Source organism: Salvelinus namaycush, chromosome 4, assembly GCF_016432855.1.
Source record: "Salvelinus namaycush isolate Seneca chromosome 4, SaNama_1.0, whole genome shotgun sequence".
Classification (NCBI taxonomy): domain Eukaryota; kingdom Metazoa; phylum Chordata; class Actinopteri; order Salmoniformes; family Salmonidae; genus Salvelinus; species Salvelinus namaycush.
In genome coordinates this window covers 2,888,731-2,909,143 of record NC_052310.1, presented here as the reverse complement: position 1 = coordinate 2,909,143, position 20,413 = coordinate 2,888,731, and the positions used below count along the sequence as shown (strand labels likewise).

General features: G+C 44.4%; 1 protein-coding gene across 1 annotated transcript in view; it reads right to left on the bottom strand.

The window, feature by feature from the left end:
- The window catches only part of LOC120045315 (cell surface glycoprotein 1-like), a 66,828-nt gene extending 46,930 nt beyond the window's left edge, over positions 1 to 19,898 (bottom strand). The window contains exons 1-2 of the mRNA XM_038990196.1: positions 19,780 to 19,898; positions 19,400 to 19,650 (exon numbers count right to left, since the gene is read on the bottom strand). Of these exons, the coding sequence (XP_038846124.1) occupies positions 19,400 to 19,650; positions 19,780 to 19,785 (257 nt within the window). The 5' untranslated portion in view covers positions 19,786 to 19,898. The remainder of the gene's footprint in view (positions 1 to 19,399; positions 19,651 to 19,779) is intronic.
- Between the last annotated feature and the right edge of the window lie 515 nt (positions 19,899 to 20,413).

The window sequence follows — 20,413 nt, the reverse complement described above, 5'->3', positions numbered from 1 at the left end:
ATAATGGTTTAGACTACACACCTGGTACCTTATAGATAATGGTTTAGACTACACAACTGGTATCTTATAGATAATGGTTTAGACTACACAACTGGTATCTTATAGATAATGGTTTAGACTACACAACTGGTATCTTATAGATAATGGTTTAGACTACACACCTGGTATCTTATAGATCTGCATCCCAAATGGCATCCTATTCCTTACATAGTGCACTACTTTGGGTCCTCTATGCACTATTTAGGGAATAGGATGCCAGTCCTGGTTAAAAGTAGTGCACTATATAGGGAATAGGGTGCCAGTCCTGGTTAAAAGTAGTGCACTATATAGGGAATAGGGTGCCAGTCCTGGATAAAAGTAGTGCTCCATATAGGGAATAGTGTACCAGTCCTGGTTAAAAGTAGTGCACTATTTAGAGAATAGGGTGCCAGTCCTGGTTAAAAGTAGTGCTCCATATAGGGAATAGTGTACCAGTCCTGGTTAAAAGTAGTGCTCCATATAGGGAATAGGGCACCAGTCCTGGTTAAAAGTAGTGCTCCATATAAGAAATAGGGTGCCATTTAGGATGCACACAATGGTTATTTTCTCATAAATCAGAGAGCAGGAAACAGAGTGGTCACTCATAGAGAAAGGCGATGTCATTACTGTCTTCTATGGTGGTCACTTAGCATTCAGAGACACGTCCACTCCTCCATCATCTACCCTCATTAAAGCCCGCGGGCGAGCAGGAGAGGACAGGAAGCCGGAATAAACCTCTTCATCGGTTCGCTGAATGGCTGAATCACTGCTGCTGAGTCATTGTAGCCAGGGTCACTGGACACTGGGAAGTAAATGTCTGCCTATTCCCTATATAGTGCACTACCTTTGACCAGAGCCCTATGGCACCCTATTCCCTATATATAGTGCACTACTTTAGACCAGAGCCCTATGGCACCCTATTCCCTATATATAGTGCACTACTTTAGACCAGAGCCCTATGGAACCCTATTCCCTATATATAGTGCACTACCTTTGACCAGAGCCCTATGGAACCCTATTCCCTATATATAGTGCACTACTTTAGACCAGAGCCCTATGGCACCCTATTCCCTATATAGTGCACTACTTTAGACCAGAGCCCTATGGCACCCTATTCCCTATATATAGTGCACTACTTTAGACCAGAGCCCTATGGAACCCTATTCCCTATATATAGTGCACTACCTTTGACCAGAGCCCTATGGAACCCTATTCCCTATATATAGTGCACTACTTTAGACCAGAGCCCTATGGCACCCTATTCCCTATATAGTGCACTACTTTAGACCAGAGCCCTATGGCACCCTATTCCCTAAATAGTGCACTACTTTTGACCAGGGCCCTTGAGGCTTTGTATAGGGAATAGAGTGCTATTTGGGACACATTCACAGCCTTGCTTTATCTGTCCTGATGGACTCGGCAGTGATGGGCTCGGCAGTGCTGGACTGGGCAGTGATGGACTAGGAAGTGATGGACTATGAAGTGATGGACTAGGAAGTGATGGACTAGGAAGTGATGGACTAGGCAGTAGACACGGGGCAGTGATGGACTAGGCAGTGATGGACTAGGCAGTGATGGACTAGACAGTGATGGACTAGGCAGTCGACACTGGACAGTGATGGACTAAGAATTGATGGACTAGGCAGTGATGGACTAGGCAGTGATGGACTAGGCAGTGATGGACTAGGAAGTGATGGACTAGAAAGTGATAGATTAGGCAGTAGACACTGGGCCGTGATGGACTAGGCAGTGATGGACTAGGCAGTGATGGACTAGACAGTGATGGACTAGGCAGTCGACACTGGACAGTGATGGACTAGGGAGTGATGGACTAGGGAGTGATGGACTAGGCAGTGATGGACTAGGCAGTAGATACTGGGCAGTGATGGACTAGGCAGTGATGGACTAGGCAGTAGACACTGGGCAGTGATGGACTACTAGGCAGTATAACCTGGGCAGTGATGGACTAGGCAATAGATACTGGGCAGTGATGGACTAGGCAGTGATGGACTAGGCAATAGATACTGGGCAGTGATTCACTAGGCAGTGATGGACTAGGCAATAGATACTGGGCAGTGATGGACTAGGCAGTGATGGACTAGGAATTGATGGACTGGGCAGTAGATACTGGGCAGTGATGGACTAGGCAGTGATGGACTAGGAAGTGATGGACTAGGCAATAGATACTGGGCAGTGATGGACTAGGCAGTAGACACTGGGCAGTGATGGACTAGGAAGTGATGGTCTAGGCAGCGATGGACTAGGCAGTAGATACTGGGCAGTGATGGACTAGGCAGTGATGGACTAGGCAATAGATACTGGGCAGTGATGGACTAGGCAGTGATGGACTAGGCAGTGATGGACTAGGAATTGATGGACTAGGAATTGATGGACTAGGCAGTGATGGACTAGGAAGTGATGGACTAGGCAGTGATGGACTAGGCAGTAGATACTGGGAAGTGATGGACTAGGCAATAGATATTGGGCAGTGATGGACTAGGCAGTGATGGACTAGGCAATAGATACTGGGCAGTGATGGACTAGGCAGTGATGGACTAGGAATTGATGGACTGGGGAGTGATGGACTAGGAATTGATGGACTAGGCAGTGATGGACTAGGCCGTGATGGACTAGGCAATAGATACTGGGCAGTGATGGACTAGGCAGTGATGGACTAGGCAGTGATGGACTAGGAATTGATGGACTGGGCAGTGATGGACTAGGAATTGATGGACTAGGCAGTGATGGACTAGGCAGTGATGGACTAGGCAGTGATGGACTGGGCAGTGATGGACTAGGAATTGATGGACTAGGAATTGATGGACTAGGAATTGATGGACTAGGCAGTGATGGACTAGGCAGTGATGGACTAGGCAGTGATGGACTAGCCAGTGATGGACTAGGAATTGATGGACTAGGCAGTGATGGACTAGGAATTGATGGACTAGGCAGTAGACACTGGGCAGTGATGGACTAAGAATTGATGGACTAGGCAGTGATGGACTAGGAAGTGATGGACTAGGAAGTGATGGACTAGGAAGTGATGGACTAGGCAGTAGACACTGGGCAGTGATGGATTAATCTTATGCTACACAAACATAAATCAAATTCATTTTTCTAAACTAATCCAATCTGTTATTAGTTGGACTGTTTGCACCTGTTACTGAGACGGCTGTTCCAGTTTATATAATTTGGGTAGTCTCAAAAAACAACCTGACCTATCCTGGCAGTCATTCTAAATGCAGTTCAGGTAATTAAAAGTTAAAATTGTTGGCTAGTACTGATGTGAAGTTAGACTATTTTAACTAACTCAGATCTTTTCGTCTCGTTCAGTCAAAAGAACAAATCTTTCTACTCCTTTTTTTTCAAATTTGAGTCAGTAATGACCTCTTACCGGCAAACAAACTGAAAACTGGAAAGAGTCACGATACTACAGCCTTCGCGTTCCCATCTAATTCACCACCGCAGGTTTATTGGAGAGGCCATTTGTGACTGAGACGTGTTTTTTAAACAATGTAATTTTTTTTTTTTTTTCTAAGAATACAAATAATATTATTTCGTGATACATTTGAAACGAGATCTAGTTGTGGCCGCAACCAGACTAGATCGTGAACAACTCAGTGCTTGAGTGCGGTGAGGGTGATGAACATAATGTCGTTCGCTAACTGCAGCCCCCCCCCCCAAACGACTCCCGATGGAGGCTGTGTATATTTTTGCTTCTCCAAAGCCGTGTCCATCATAACATTCAATAATACATTAATTGCATTCTTTCTTGCACCATGAGATCAATGATCAGTTCTAAACATGTATTTTCGTCTCTATGCTCATTGGCCTATTTCCCTTCATGCATATGGTGGTCGGAGCACATCTCTGAAGCCACTGACCCGGAGGAGCATGCATTAATCCTGCTGTTGGATTACTTGTGGCCAGCACTAGCAGGTCAAACGAAAGACTCAAATGAACGAGTCACTCAGAAAAACAAATCATGACTCTGCAGTCAGTAAAAATAGTCGTTCAAAAATAACTAATTGTTCGCTAACTGCATATCACTATGACCATCCTCCCCAACCAGGCTGACTATCCTCCCCAACCAGGCTGACTATCCTCCCCAAACAGGCTGACTATCCTCCCCAACCAGGCTGACTATCCTCCCCAACCAGGCTGACTATCCTCCCCACCCTGGCTGACTATCCTCCCCAACCTGGCTGACTATCCTCCCCAACCAGGCTGACTATCCTCCCCAACCTGGCTGACTATCCTCCCCAAACAGGCTGACTATCCTCCCCACCCTGGCTGACTATCCTCCCCACCCTGGCTGACTATCCTCCCCAACCAGGCTGACTATCCTCCCCAACCAGGCTGACTATCCTCCCCACCCTGGCTGACTATCCTCCCCAACCTGGCTGACTATCCTCCCCAACCTGGCTGACTATCCTCCCCACCCTGGCTGACTATCCATCCCAACCTGGCTGACTATCCTCCCCACCCTGGCTGACTATCCTCCCCACCCTGGCTGACTATCCTCCCCACCCTGGCTGACTATCCTCCCCACCCTGGCTGACTATCCTCCCCAACCTGGCTGACTATCCTCCCCAACCTGGCTGACTATCCTCCCCACCCTGGCTGACTATCCATCCCAACCTGGCTGACTATCCTCCCCACCCTGGCTGACTATCCTCCTCAACCTCGCTGACTCTCCTCCCCACCCTGGCTGACTATCCTCCCCAACCTGGCTGACTATCCTCCTCAACCTCGCTGACTCTCCTCCCCACCCTGGCTGACTATCCTGCTCAACCTCGCTGACTCTCCTCCCCACCCTGGCTGACTATCCTCCCCACCCTGGCTGACTATCCTCCCCACCCTGGCTGACTATCCTCCCCACCCTGGCTGACTATCCTCCCCACCCTGGCTGACTATCCTCCCCACCCTGGCTGACTATCCTCCCCACCCTGGATGACTATCCTTCCCAACCTGGCTGACTATCCTCCCCAACCTGGCTGACTATCCTCCCCACCCTGGCTGACTATCCTCCCCACCCTGGCTGACTATCCTCCCCAACCAGGCTGACTATCCTCCCCAACCTGGCTGACTATCCTTCCCAACCTGGCTGACTATCCTCCCCAACCTGGCTGACTATCCTCCTCACCCTGGCTGACTATCCTCCCCACCCTGGCTGACTATCCTCCCCAACCTGGCTGACTATCCTCCCCACCCTGGCTGACTATCCTCCCCACCCTGGCTGACTATCCTCCCCAACCTGGCTGACTATCCTCCCCAACCAGGCTGACTATCCTCCCCAACCAGGCTGACTATCCTCCTCACCCTGGCTGACTATCCTCCTCACCCTGGCTGACTATCCTCCCCACCCAGGCTGACTATCCTCCCCAACCTGGCTGACTATCCTCCCCAACCTGGCTGACTATCCTCCTCACCCTGGCTGACTATCCTCCCCAACCAGGCTGACTATCCTCCTCACCCTGGCTGACTATCCTCCCCACCCAGGCTGACTATCCTCCCCACCCTGGCTGACTATCCTCCCCACCCTGGCTGACTATCCACACCCTGGCTGACTATCCTCCCCAACCAGGCTGACTATCCTCCCCAACCAGGCTGACTATCCTCCCCAACCAGGCTGACTATCCTCCTCACCCTGGCTGACTATCCTCCCCACCCAGGCTGACTATCCTCCCCACCCTGGCTGACTATCCTCCCCAACCAGGCTGACTATCCTCCCCAACCAGGCTGACTATCCTCCCCACCCTGGCTGACTATCCTCCCCAACCAGGCTGACTATCCTCCCCACCCTGGCTGACTATCCCCACCCTGGCTGACTATCCTCCCCACCCTGGCTGACTATCCTCCCCACCCTGGCTGACTATCCCCACCCTGGCTGACTATCCCCACCCTGGCTGGATTTCGATAGGAATTACACATCACTTTGCAAGCCAGCATAATGTGACATGCAGGCTTGATGTGGCCTGTAAACCAGGAGTTTCAGACCACTGCGCTGGGGTGTAACTAGGCCCTCAAAAAGAAACGGCATTATGATATATGTAATGTATTGACGTAAAGAGTTTAATTTCACACTGGAAAGTATGCAAATAAGATAGAATACATTTTCAAGTTGAATTGTAATTTCACTCAATCTAAAATTCTAAATTGAGTGAACATACAATTCAACTTGAGAATGTATCTTGGTTCAACTATATGCCCAAATGTTGAGTTAACTCAATCCTAATGCAGCTTGTTACCTTACAATTGTATGTTGAATCAATACTTTTGTTTTTACAGTACAGTCTTGGTTCCCTTTATCTTCTCCTGATATTATAGCCACCACAGCAGCATTGCCTTTGTGTTTTCCTGAGTCACTGTAGGGACACTGGACACAATGCATTAAAGACAGTCACTTTGTATCAGCCCTGATATCATAGCCAGCCACACAGCAACAATGCTCATTTGTTTTTGTACTGACTGAGTCATGTTTGATGAAAGGAGAATGCATTCAACTGTGTCTTCCGCAATTAACCCAACCCCTCTGAATCAGAGAGGTGCGGGGGGCTGCCTTAATCCACATCCAGGGCTTCGGCATCTGGGGAACAGTGGGTTAACTGCCTTGCAGAACGACAGATTTTTACCCTGTCAGCTCAGGGATTTGATCCAGAAACCTTTCGGTTGCCCAACCGGCAACCTGCCGTCCATGATGAGTGCAGGGATCCTGGGCAGTAGACAATAGGTACTAACACAATTTACATTTACATAATTTAGCAGACGCTCTTATCCAGAGTGACTTACAGGAGCAATTAGGGTTAAGTGCCTTGCTCAAGGGCACATCGGCATAAGTGTTACCTAATCGACTGGAGAATTCGAACCAGCAACTTTCGGGTTACTGGCCCAATGCGATTAACTGCTCAAAGTATGTGAGTGTAGCCGAGCTGGAGCGAAGCATGCCCAATTTGACTGGAGCATGGAGTGAGACTCCCAAAGGTTGGAGCGTCGGCCTCCTCGCCCGCTCCAATTTCTCTCGAGTAGCGCTCAACTCACGAGCTCAGGGCATGCCCTGGCCCAGCATGCATCTGTAGTCTACTTGTGTGTTGCTTTAGCTACTGAGTTCACTACATATTTCCATAAAGAAACTAAGTTCACAGAGTTCACCTGTGGTAAAACACACGGGTGAAAAATCAAGGTGACTTACAAAAGATGAGGAGGACCAAGAGCAAGTGAGGGAGTGCGCTGATGTAGTGTCCACTAGAATCATTGTGGAATCTGAAAAGACACCGGTCCTGAAAGCATGATGGTGTACTTACTATGTGCACATGCTAAAAGAAGGGAACGAGGTGGGTAGATAGCAAAGTGTGTCATTGAAGCAAAATATTTATAAACTAAAAATCAAATCTCTTGAAAGTTTCATTCATTTTTTGTTGTATTATCTATACAGTAGGCCTAATAGACCTGGCATATTCCCCCTTTTCAAGGAGCTTTCCGTTTTGATTGGATTATTTTTTTTTTTAATTACCTTTATTTAACTAGGCAAGTCAGTTAATTAAGAAAAAATTCTTATTTTCAATGACGGCCTAGGAACAGTGGGTTAATTGCCTTGTTCAGGGGCAGAACAACAGATGTTTACCTTGTCAGCTCGGGGATTCGATCTTGCAACCTTTCGGTTACTGGTCCGACGCTCTAACCACCCTGCCGCCCCAATGATTTTACCTAAAAACCTTTCGGCCTACCATTAGAAAAATAACTCAAGAGTAGCCAGAAGGGTGTTTAGCATCCCCAGTGGCCCTGCAAACACAACGAGGATATTCTCCGCTGCTGGCCTGCTCTACAGGAACCATCGCATGAGCCTCAAGCCACAGACTCTGGCCAAACTCATGTTTCCAGAATTTTTTTCAAAGGCACTTTAGACTGAGCTTAATAAGGCATTTTTTCAATTTAATTTGTATTTAATTCTAAGTAAGTCACAGCCTATATGCCCAATTAATAGACTATAATGATTTAATAGAACTAAATGTTGTTTAAATGCTGAGAGCTATAATGACCCTGTCAGGCTAGTGTGAATTGCGAATGCTTCACAATGTATTTCTTTGTACGCTATAGCCTTGAAATAATATAAATAATATAGCCTGAATAATTAATTTCCGTTCCTTCTTAGTGTCCCTGTCTGTCTCCTGACCTATTTAGAGTGTTGATATTGCTGTTGAATATGACATGTAGTTTATATGCTGTTGAATATGACATGTAGTTTATATGCTGTTGAATATGACATGTAGTTTATATGAAAATTATGAGCGCTTCTTACATTCACCTTTTTCTTGTAAATTAAAATACTTTTCATTCAAATCAAATGGTTTGGTTTTCAATACTTCAAAACCAAGTCCACGTAGTCACAAAAATAGATGAGTGTTGGTGCGATTGTGATTTTAATGAATGGAGCAAATTCGGAGCAGCAGTTGTTTTTTTTCTTCCTGTGAGCATGGAGTGTTTTTTTAGCAGAGCAGCAGGGAAGAACCTGGAGAACCAGAGCCGTGTGTAACAGTTTTGCTTCCGTCCCTCTCCTCACCCCTACCTGGGCTTGAACCCGCTGCACAGATCGACAACAGCCACCCTCGAAGCATCGTTACCCACCGCTCCCACAAAAGCCGCGGCCCTTGCAAAACAAGGGGAACAACTACTTCAAGGTCTCAGAGCGAGACGTCACCGATTGAAACTATATTAGCGCGCGTCCCGCTAACTAGCTAGCCATTTCACATCGGTTAAACAAGCACCACTCATACAAGCGGGTTTTTCCGACCTTTCAACTCCGCTCACATACTCTGGCTAGGCTACCTGCCGCCCAATGCATCAGGACCCCCTTGGTTTGGTGTATTGCTCCTGATGGACCGATATTGCCACAGCATTATATAGCTATACAAGCGTTATTGCATTAGGTCAATAATTTGTATTCTTGTCATGTTTGCTCATAGGTCTCTTTGTGTTTTTTCTAAAGGCCATGGCTTTAAGCCGTTTAGCCACACAGCAGCATTGTGGCTATAGTTTGTTTTCGTACACAGCAAATTCTCCAGTGTTAAATTAACACTGAGAGTGTGGACCCGTATTGACACTGGAACAGTGTTAAATTAACACTGAGAGTGTTGACCCGTATTGACACTGGAACAGTGTTAAATTAACACGGAAAGTGTGGACCCGTATTGACACTGGAACAGTGTTAAATTAACACTGAGAGTGTTGACCCGTATTGACACTGGAACAGTGTTAAATTAACACGGAAAGTGTGGACCCGTATTGACACTGGAACAGTGTTAAATTAACACTGAGAGTGTTGACCCGTATTGACACTGGAACTGTGTTAAATTAACACTGAGAGTGTTGACCCGTATTGACACTGGAACATTGTTAAATTAACACTGAGAGTGTTGACCCGTATTGACACTGGAACAGTGTTAAATTAACACGGAAAGTGTGGACCCGTATTGACACTGGAACAGTGTTAAATTAACACGGAAAGTGTGGACCCGTATTGACACTGGAACAGTGTTAAATTAACACTGAGAGTGTTGACCCGTATTGACACTGGAACAGTGTTAAATTAACACTGAGAGTGTTGACCCGTATTGACACTGGAACAGTGTTAAATTAACACACCAAATGAGATCCTGAGCGAATATGTTATCATTAAAATGTTATTATTTAACACAACACATTACATATTTCATAAGGCCTTATTTTGAGAGCCAATTAACTCTGTAAGTGTTGAATTAACTCTCATCGGTGTAAAATAACCCCAGTGTTTGTCTTAATTGATAACCAGAGTGGAACCAAAACCATGCCCCTCATTATCATATTTCCCAGCATTGTCTTATTGCAGATTGATTATAGCAATTGTTTGTTTTAATATGTATGTTTTTGCATGTACATTGATTGATTAATTCATCTTATGGTTCTCAAATATAAATAACATACATTTTCTAAACTAATCCAATATGTTAGTTGAATTTATTGAATTCATTACTGAAATTGTTGTTCAAGTTTAGATGCTTTAGGTAGTCTCATATCTTCAGTCTTCCCAACCCTGGCGGTCATTCTGAATGCAGGGTTGCGGGTGATCAAACGGTCTGAAGGTTGGATATCCCTACGCTGGCTGGATTTCAATAGGAATTACACATCACACATAATGTGTCAGGTAGCGTGAATAACCCGACATGTTGAGTTCTTCGGATTACCCAAACATGGGTTAATTTAACCATCGACTGGCTTTCATGCTGGCTTAGACCAGCTGGGTCTTTTTTTAAAGTAATCCATTGGTTATTTTCAGGAGGCGTGGCTTATTAGGGATTTGGCCACCAGTTATTTTTAGCCACCTGTAAGAGTAAATGTCAAAAAAATGTAATCATGTTAAATTTGTACACTCCAATGTTAAATTTTCCTTGAATATTACTTACCATTAAATATTCTAAAACAAAAAATATTAACATAATTATTGACATATTGAGACAAAGTTGTTACTATCCCATTGGGGGTATCACATTGTATTTTGCATATGCTTTTAAGGAACTTCTGAAAGCTTCATTAAAGCTATAAAAGTGTCAGGATTCAACCATAACATGTGATAACAATTCAACAGAACAGATGAAATGGAATGAATTTTACTCCCACGGGTGGCCAAACCAAACCTCCAGGCTTCCCACGGGTTACTCCCACGGGTGGCCAAACCAAACCTCCAGGCTTCCCACGGGTTACTCCCACGGGTGGCCAAACCAAACCTCCAGGCTTCCCACGGGTTACTCCCACGGGTGGCCAAACCAAACCTCCAGGCTTCTGATCTGACCCGCTGGGTCATATCTCAATTATACCCAGCATCAACAAACCAACCTTGCTTTTTTTTAAATGAGAGAGTTAGGGTGATGTCACCAAGGGCTGTGGTGGTCATGAAATTTTGTCAGCTGGCAAATGCCGGCCGGTCTCACGGTAACTGACTGTTAATTAACATGAACACGGTTAGCATCTCCAGGCCTCCAGCGTTCAAGCTGCTGATGCCCGCCTTTGGAACATCTACATTTAAAAACAAAAGTGTAATAAATCAATACATCTATTATTTATTTTAGTCTTAAGAAATGATACTGATATTAAGAAAATGTATTTCAGAAAAGCAGAATATGACTCTGCCTACTGTAGGCCTATGCTATCTGGCTATGGTCATTGCTCAGTTTGGCCGGGCGACCAGCTCTAGGAAGCGGCTTGCTGGATCCAAATTTCTTCAATTTATGAATGATGGAGGACACTGTGTCCTTGGGGACCTTCAATGCTGCGGACATTTTTTGGTACGCTTCCCCAGATCTGTACCTCGACACAATCCTGTCTCGGAGCTTCACGGACAATTCCTTTGACCTCATGACTTGGTTTTTGCTTTGTCATGCATTGTCAACTGTCGGACCTTATATAGACAGGTGTGTGCCTTTCCAAATCTTGTCCAATCAATTGAATTTACCACAGGTGGACTCCAATCAAGTTGTAGAAACATCTCAAGGATGATCAATGGAAACAGGATGCACCTGAGCTCAATTTTGAGTCTCATATCAAATGGTCTGAAAACTTCTGTTTTTTAGTTTTAATACATTTGCAAACATTTATAAAAACCTGTTTTCACTTTGTCATTATGGGGTATTGTGTGTAGATTGATGAGGGAAACTTTTTTTCTAATCCATTTTAGAATAAGGCTGTGACATCACAAAATTTGGGGGGAAAAAATCAAGGGATCTGAATACATTCTGAATGTACGTCAATGTTATTCTCAGAGGCAATCCGGAACATCTACCAGTCCGCGTTATCAAAACAAACTTCAAGCATGGATTCCGATTGGTCAGACCAATGTTGAATAGACCTTAGCAGAGGTACTTCCTGTTTGAGTTTCTGCCTATAGAAAGGGAGGAGCAGAATGGCGATCTGATCTGATTTACCGAAGGGAGTACGGGGGAGGGACTTGTAGCCAAGGAGAGTAACAATGGTCGAGAGTCTTTGAAGCGCAAGTACTACAGGCTGTTGTGTGATCGAATTTCGGTAGCGATTTCCTCATATTTGCTTTGTTAAAGTCCCCAGCTACAATAAATGCAGCCTCCGGGTATGTGGTTTCCAGTTTGTTCAAAGTCCAGTGTAGTTCCTTGAGGGCCGTCGTGGTATCGACCTGAGGGGGAATATACACGACTGTAACTTTAACCGAATGGAATTCTCTTGGGAGATAATATGGTCAGCATGTGATTGTGAGGTATTCTAGGTCGGGGGAACAAAGGGACACGTGTTCCTCCTACGTTATCACAATCACACCATGAGTAGTTAGTCATGAAACATCCACCACTGCCTCTCCTCTTCCAGGAGAGTTCTTTATTCCTGTCTGTGCGATGTACTGAGAACCCATTTGGCTGAATGGACGGGGACAGTATATCCAGAGAGAGCTATGATTCCGTGTAACTGAGTATGTTACAGTCCCTGATGTCCCTGAGATCCTCGCCCTGAGCGAGGATCTACTTTACTGTCCAGGGACTGGACAAACATTAGCAAGTAATATACTCGGGAAAAAGAGGACCAAGGTGCAGCGTGGTGAGCGTACATTTTCTCATTATTGATACAAATGACGCCGAACAAAACAACAAACACTACAAAAAAACAAACCGTGAAGCTCAAAGGCTATGTGCCCTAAACAAAAGTCAACTTCCCACAAACACAGGTGGGAAAAAAAAAGCTACCTAAGTATGGTTCCCAATCAGAGACAACGATAGACAGCTGTCCCTGATTGAGAACCATACCCGGCCAAAACATAGAAATAGAAAATAATAGAAACACAAAACATAGAATGCCCACCCCAACTCACGCCCTGACTAAACCAAAATAGAGACCTCAGGTCAGGGCGTGACAATCGTAGAAAACATTGTCCAGTTGGTTGTTGTTAGGCTTTGAAACAAACATCCACAACGACCATGTTTTACACTGTTTCATCCTGCCGTTCAACTTCTGTCTTCAAATTGAGATCATCACAGTCAGGTGAGTTTTAGAAATACAATAATGTTTTGATGAGAAGGGTTTGATGTGATTTTTTTCGATTGCATTGATGTCAGAGTGGTTAGAGGGACAATAGAGCCCTGAGCACGAGGCCATTAGGACCTGAATGGTCGGTAGCAAGTCGGATACTACCAAAGCATGTCCAGAGTGCATAAAAGTAGATTACCAGGAATTTGACTGCGGTCATGACTCATGGCTACCGTTGTGGCGGGAATACGGTCATGACTCATGGCTACCGTTGTGGCGGTAATACGGTCATGACTCATGGCTACCGTTGTGGCGGTAATACGGTCATGACTCATGGCTACCGTTGTGGCGGTAATACGGTCATGACTCATGGCTACCGTTGTGGCGGTAATACGGTCATGACTCATGGCTACCGTTGTGGCGGTAATACGGTCATGACTCATGGCTACCGTTGTGGCGGTAATACGGTCATGACTCATGGCTACCGTTGTGGCGGTAATACGGTCATGACTCATGGCTACCGTTGTGGCGGGAATACGGTCATGACTCATGGCTACCGTTGTGGCGGTAATACGGTCATGACTCATGGCTACCGTTGTGGCGGTAATACGGTCATGACTCATGGCTACCGTTGTGGCGGTAATACGGTCATGACTCATGGCTACCGTTGTGGTGGTAATACGGTCATGACTCATGGCTACCGTTGTGGCGGTAATACGGTCATGACTCATGGCTACCGTTGTGGCGGTAATACGGTCATGACTCATGGCTACCGTTGTGGCGGTAATACGGTCATGACTCATGGCTACCGTTGTGGCGGTAATACGGTCACCACAACAGTTCTAATACCACCCTATCTCCTTAAGAATCTCGTTTGACATGGGGGGAGGAGACCAGTAACTTTACGATCAAACTTTATCAATGTAGAAGCGAAAAGTCATTTTTCATACTTTGATATGGTTCCATGCGAATATCATCCAATTTCATTGAAAAACTGGATTTTGACTGTTCATAACCTTTATAAAACAACACAACTAAGTGAACCAAAACCTGCGAACCCCAGCAGATGGATCATCTAAATAACTCAGTATTTGTTTTGTAAGCCCTTTTAAATAAAGCCTTAGGAAAAACATATTGTATTGTGTTAAATAATGAACCTGTAGTAATAACACATTCACTTAGGATCTCACTTGGTGAAGTCCATAGGATGGAACATTTATGTGTCTCTGTCACGAACCAATTCAAGGCACTCTGGGAAATATGCAAATAAAGCATTACACTAAGCAGTGTGTTAATTCAACACAGTTCGGTGTCTATACGGGTCCACACTTTCAGTGTTAATTTAACACTGGGGAATTTGCAATGTACTGTCATCCTAGCCGGTTTATGTTCCTACTGACTCATCGTTTTACTGAGCCTCCATTTTGAAAACATCCAGGCTTTGCCTCAGCAAAGAACACAAATGTTGATCTTAATAGAATAAGTCTTTACCTTAAACATTCTTAGCAGTCATTAGATTAATTTAACTCAAAGACATCATTCACGTCTAACTGCAAATGTCAACAAAGAAAGTCAAATCATTACGGTGCTGCGTTGAGATTGGCTGATAGTAAAACCATGTGATAAGCTCCGGGCGCTCTCAATCTCATTTCCTTGACAAAGCCATTCACTCACCTCCTTGCTAGCCCTGCCTGCCTGCTCTGGCCGATCCTTACATGCCTTCAACAGCCTGGTAGGCACTCCCTTTTTTTAAAGAGGGAACGAGAGGAGAGAAATCACAGCAAAAGTGCCTACCAAGCTGCCAATCTTGCAGATTCCACCAGAGGCATGTGTTTGGGAGGGAGTATGATATGTGCATGCTGCAGCTTGCCTTGTAGAGTATAGACCTACAACTCTGTAGGGCAGCCTCCGCATGTAGCTGAAAGTGAACAGCATCTGAGACCCTCCTGTGCTTGTCATGTTTTGACAGATCTTCTGTGTTACAAATGTCACTGAGGTCCTCTACTTTCATTTCTCTAATCTTTCAATTTATTTCCTTCCCAAACAGGATGCACACAACATCTCTCTAGTCTGTTCTGTCTGTCTGCTCTGTCTGTCTGTTCTGTCTGTCCGTTCTGTCTGTCTGGTCTGTCTGTCTGTCTGTCTGTTCTGTCTGTCCGTTCTGTCTGTCTGTCCGTTCTGTCTGTCTGGTCTGTCTGTCTGGTCTGTCTGTCTGGTCTCTCTGTCTGTTCTGTCTGTCCGTTCTGTCTGTCTGTCTGTTCTTTCTGTCCGTTCTGTCTGTCTGGTCTCTCTGTCTGTTCTGTCTATCTGGTCTGTCTATCTGATCTGTCTGTCTGGTCTGTCTGTCCGTTCTGTCTGTCTGTTCTGTCTATCTGGTCTGTCTGTCTGGTCTGTCTGTCCGGTCTGTCTATCTGGTCTGTCTGTCTGTTCTGTCTGTTCTGTCTGTCCGTTCTGTCTGTCTGTTCTGTCTATCTGGTCTGTCTATCTGGTCTGTCTGTCCGTTCTGTCTGTCCGTTCTGTCTATCTGGTCTGTCTGTCTGTTCTGTCTGTTCTGTCTGTCCGTTATGTCTGTCTGGTCTGTCTATCTGGTCTGTCTATCTGGTCTGTCTATCTGGTCTGTCTGTCCGTTCTGTCTGTCCCTTCTGTCTGTCTGGTCTGTCTGTCTGTTCTGTCTGTCCGTTCTGTCTGTCCGTTCTGTCTGTCTGTTCTGTCTGTCCGTTCTGTCTGTCTGGTCTGTCTGTCTGTCTATCTGGTCTGTCTGTCCGTTCTGTCTGTCCGTTCTGTCTGTCTGTTCTGTCTGTCCGTTCTGTCTGTCTGGTCTGTCTGTCTGTCTGTTCTGTCTGTCTGGTCTGTCTGTCCGTTCTGTCTGTCCGTTCTGTCGGTCCGGTCTGTCTATCTGGTCTGTCTATCTGGTCTGTCTGTCTGTTCTGTCTATCTGGTCTGTCTGTCCGTTCTATCTGTCCGTTCTGTCTGTCTGTTCTGTCTGTCCGTTCTGTCTGTCTGGTCTGTCTATCCGTTCTGTCTATCTGGTCTGTCTGTCTGGTCTGTCTATCTGGTCTGTCTATCTGGTCTGTCTGTCTGTCCGTTCTGTCTGTCCGTTCTGTCTGTCCGTTCTGTCTATCTGGTCTGTCTATCTGGTCTGTCTATCTGGTCTGTCTGTCTGTTTTGTCTGTCCATTCTGTCTATCTGGTCTGTCTGTCCGTTCTGTCTGTCTGTTCTGTCTGTCTGTCTGGTCTGTCTGTCTGTTCTGTCTATCTGGTCTGTCTGTCTGTTCTGTCTATCTGGTATGTCTGTCCGTTCTGTCTGTCTGTTCTGTCTGTCTGTCTGGTCTGTCTGTCTGTTCTGTCTATCTGGTCTGTTTGCCCGTTCTGTCTGCCCGTTCTGTCTGCCTGTTCTGTCTGTCTGGTCTGTCTATCTGGTCTGTCTGTCTGTGTCTATCTGGTCTGTCTGTCTGGTCTGTCTGTCTGTTCTGTCTGTTCTGTCTATCTGGTCTGTCTGTCTGTCTGTCTGTCTGTCTGTCTGTCTGTCTGTCTGTCTGTCTGTCTGTCTGTCTGTCTGTCTGTCTGTCTGTCTGTCTGTGTTACCAAAGTCTGTACTACAGCGCTACAATGCAATTCAGTGTGTTACAATTCACGTAGGCTTCCCTCATTACCTCACTAACACTGCAGGTATGTAATGCTTTATAACTTGTTATAAGCATGTATGAACAATTTTATTTATTATTAGAGAGCTTATAGTATGTTCCTGAAGTGACAAAATACTGCAATCAAACTCAGCTCAGACAACAGCAGACAAGAGACGCCCAAACCAACAGGAACACACTCCGCTCAGACAACAGCAGACAAGAGACGCCCAAACCAACAGGAAACTTCAAAACAGAGCAAAAATACGAATAAGTCTTCAAATAATTCCCTGAAGCACCTCAAAGTCAACACACCACTGCAACCCACATGCAGTGTTTGAAAGGCCACCACAGGGTTGTGTTCATTAGGGCACACTGTAGCAAAACAGTTCAAAATGTTGTGTAAAGGAAGCCGAAAAAAACAGGTGTTTTTCTTATTGAACAAGTTCAGATAGTACTTTCAGATTCAGAGTGTTTTATAGATTCAGAGTGTTTATAGATTCAGAGTGTTTATAGATTCAGAGTGTTTATAGATTCAGAGTGTTTATAGATTCAAAGTGTTTATAGATTCAAAGTGTTTATAGATTCAAAGTGTTTATAGATTCAAAGTGTTAATAGATTCAGAGTGGTTCATAGATTCAGAGTGGTTAATATATTCAGGGTGGTTAATAGATTCAGAGTGTTTAATAGATTCAGAGTGTTAATAGATTCAGAGTGTTAATAGATGCAGAGTGGTTAATAGATTCAGAGTGATTAATAGATTCAGAGTGTTAATATATGCAGAGTGGTTAATAGATTCAGAGTGATTAATAGATTCAGAGTGTTAATAGATTCAGAGTGTTAATATATGCAGGGTGGTTAATAGATTCAGAGTGATTAATAGATTCAGAGTGTTAATATATGCAGGGTGGTTAATAGATTCAGAGTGATTAATAGATTCAGAGTGTTAATATATGCAGGGTGGTTAATAGATTCAGAGTGATTAATAGATTCAGAGTGTTAATATATGCAGAGTGGTTAATAGATTCAGAGTGATTAATAGATTCAGAGTGTTAATATATGCAGAGTGGTTAATAGATTCAGAGTGATTAATAGATTCAGAGTGTTAATAGATTCAGAGTGTTAATATATGCAGAGTGTTTATAGATTCTGAGTGTTGTCACATGTACAGGGTTGGAGGTGTGATTGCAGGGTACAGTGACAATCTTAGGCTTCGAGCTCCAACATGCAGGACTAGGTGAAATAAAATATAGAAAATGGTAATAAAAAAACAATGGAAATGTATATAGCCCTATATACATCATAATAACTGTGGCTTCCCCGTTTCGGGACGTCTTTCTTGAGTTTCGTGCCTAGTGAACACAACCCCTGTCTCACAACACACACGGCAAACAGAGAAGAAGCACCGAAGGCCCTCTGTCTCCCACTCTCCCTCATGCTGTGGACAGGACTATAGCCTACACACTGGTTATACCTCTTCTGTACAGCCACCAGTTGTGTGCTGCTGTCCATGTGATGTTGCAGACCAGCCAGCAGGGGGCTCACTGAGTCACTCAGGCCCTCCTGATCTCTCTTAACCTCTGTTCTAAAATCACACCGGGGACGGAAAACGCACCAGGACAATTTAGACGAAGGAAGTGTAAATATTATTTTTTTTAAATGCAGTCGTAAGGACTAAAGGCAGCACACAGCATACCAGTCACAGACAACAATATGGGTGGATAAAGCTCCATGACAACGACTGTAAAATCATTGCTGAAGACCAACACTCCATTGACATAGACTATATGCAGGAATGCTTTACGATGTAAACCACTTCATGGTAACTATATTTCCTGCCTCTGAAGAATATGTAAATACTGTAATGATTTGCGTCATGAATATAAATCTCATTTCATAGTAACAGGAACAGTCAACAACCAAACAGCAAGTCTAAAACTGTATACTGGTACTGCCAACGAGCTGAGTACAACAGCTTTACCTAACCTCACCTTATCATACATAACCTATTCCTTACCTATTCCTTACCAAACCTTATCTATCTCTGTTCTTATTTTACCCTACCTTACCCTACCTAATCTTACCCATCCCTTACCTTATCTTACCCATCCCTTCCCTTATCTTACCATCCCTTATCTTACCTTACCTGCAGTATCCCTTACCTTACATTACATGACCTTACCTTAGCTAAACCTTACCTTACCTTACCTTACCCCACCTTGTCTTACCTAACCTTACCCATCCCTTACCTTATCATTTCCTTGCCTAGCCCTTACCTTTCCTTAACTTACCAACTTTTACCTTACCTTATCTTTCCTACCTTTCCTTAACTTACCAACTTTTACCTTACCTTATCTTTCCTTACCTTTCCTTAACTTACCAACTTTTACCTTACCTTATCTTTCCTTACCTTTCCTTACCTTACCTTTCTTAACATTACCTTATCTTACCATTCCCTTACCCCACCTCACTTACCTTTTACCTTAACTATACCTTACCCAACCTTACTTTACCTTATCTTACCTATCCCTTACCCCACCCAGCCCTTACCCTACCTTACCTAGCCTATCCCTTACCTTACCTTACTCAACCCTTACTTTACCTATCCCTTACCTTACCTTACTTAACCCTTACTTTACCTATCCCTTACCCTTCCTTACCTATCCCTTATCTTACCTAACCGTACCCTACCTTACGTGCGCACGCGCGTACAAGCAGACAGGTCAAACCAAAGCCACCTACCCAAGTGAAGTCCCCCACTGGAGTTCAAGGCTGAGGTCTGTGCTGGGCAGAAAGTCGTGAGGGAACTCTAGATCCTCGTCTTCATCTCTCCTCCTCTTCTCCTCCTCTTCCTCAGTGTTCCTCCCCGGGACGTCCTGTAGGGGGTCGACCCCCTGTTCTATGGTTGAGGCTGGCGGCTTGGTACAGACCACTATGTTATCTGCTGTGTTGTTTTCTCCGGTCTGGTCGATTCTCTCGGCGTGGACTTCAGCCTGGAGGAAACCACAACACACAAGTTATATTAATGAAGCTGTCGTCAACACGCTTACAAAAAAAACTGGAGTTGCCTAAAAACACAACAAGGCCCAATGTTGAGTTTAGTGAACGGTGTTTCAACTAACATCCATGTCCTTTGTGCTCTGCCTCCACCGCGGACAATCACAGACCCGGGTATAAAGCGAGCTGAGCACTGCCTGTTTGTGCAGAAACACACCCTTTATTAAAACACAATAAAGAATGCTGAGTTTGCATTGACTAATGTGAGGTTGGCCAATCCACTCTGTCAAACCTTATCATTTGCCAATGAGCCATCTTTGATTACATTGCATTACCCAATGGGATCAAAGAACACACGGTAGAACTCAATATCTCCTGTACGTAGTGTGTTTTACTATTATTGATATGGGAACATTGTATATTCTGACAACATTATAGTGTAATGTCTCACGTATGACTTCAATCCATGCACAACATAAAGTCCACTTGATCCCTCTGACATATTGTATATATATATTGTATATATTGTATAGATATTGTAAATATAGTATAAATATTGTGTATATTGTATAAATACTGTATATATTGTATAGTATACATATTGTATAAATATTCTAAATATTGTATAAATACTGTATATATGGTGTAGATATTGTAAATATTGTATAAATATTGTATATATTGTATAGATATTGTAAATATAGTATAAATATTGTGTATATTTTATAAATACTATACATATTGTATAAATATTCTAAA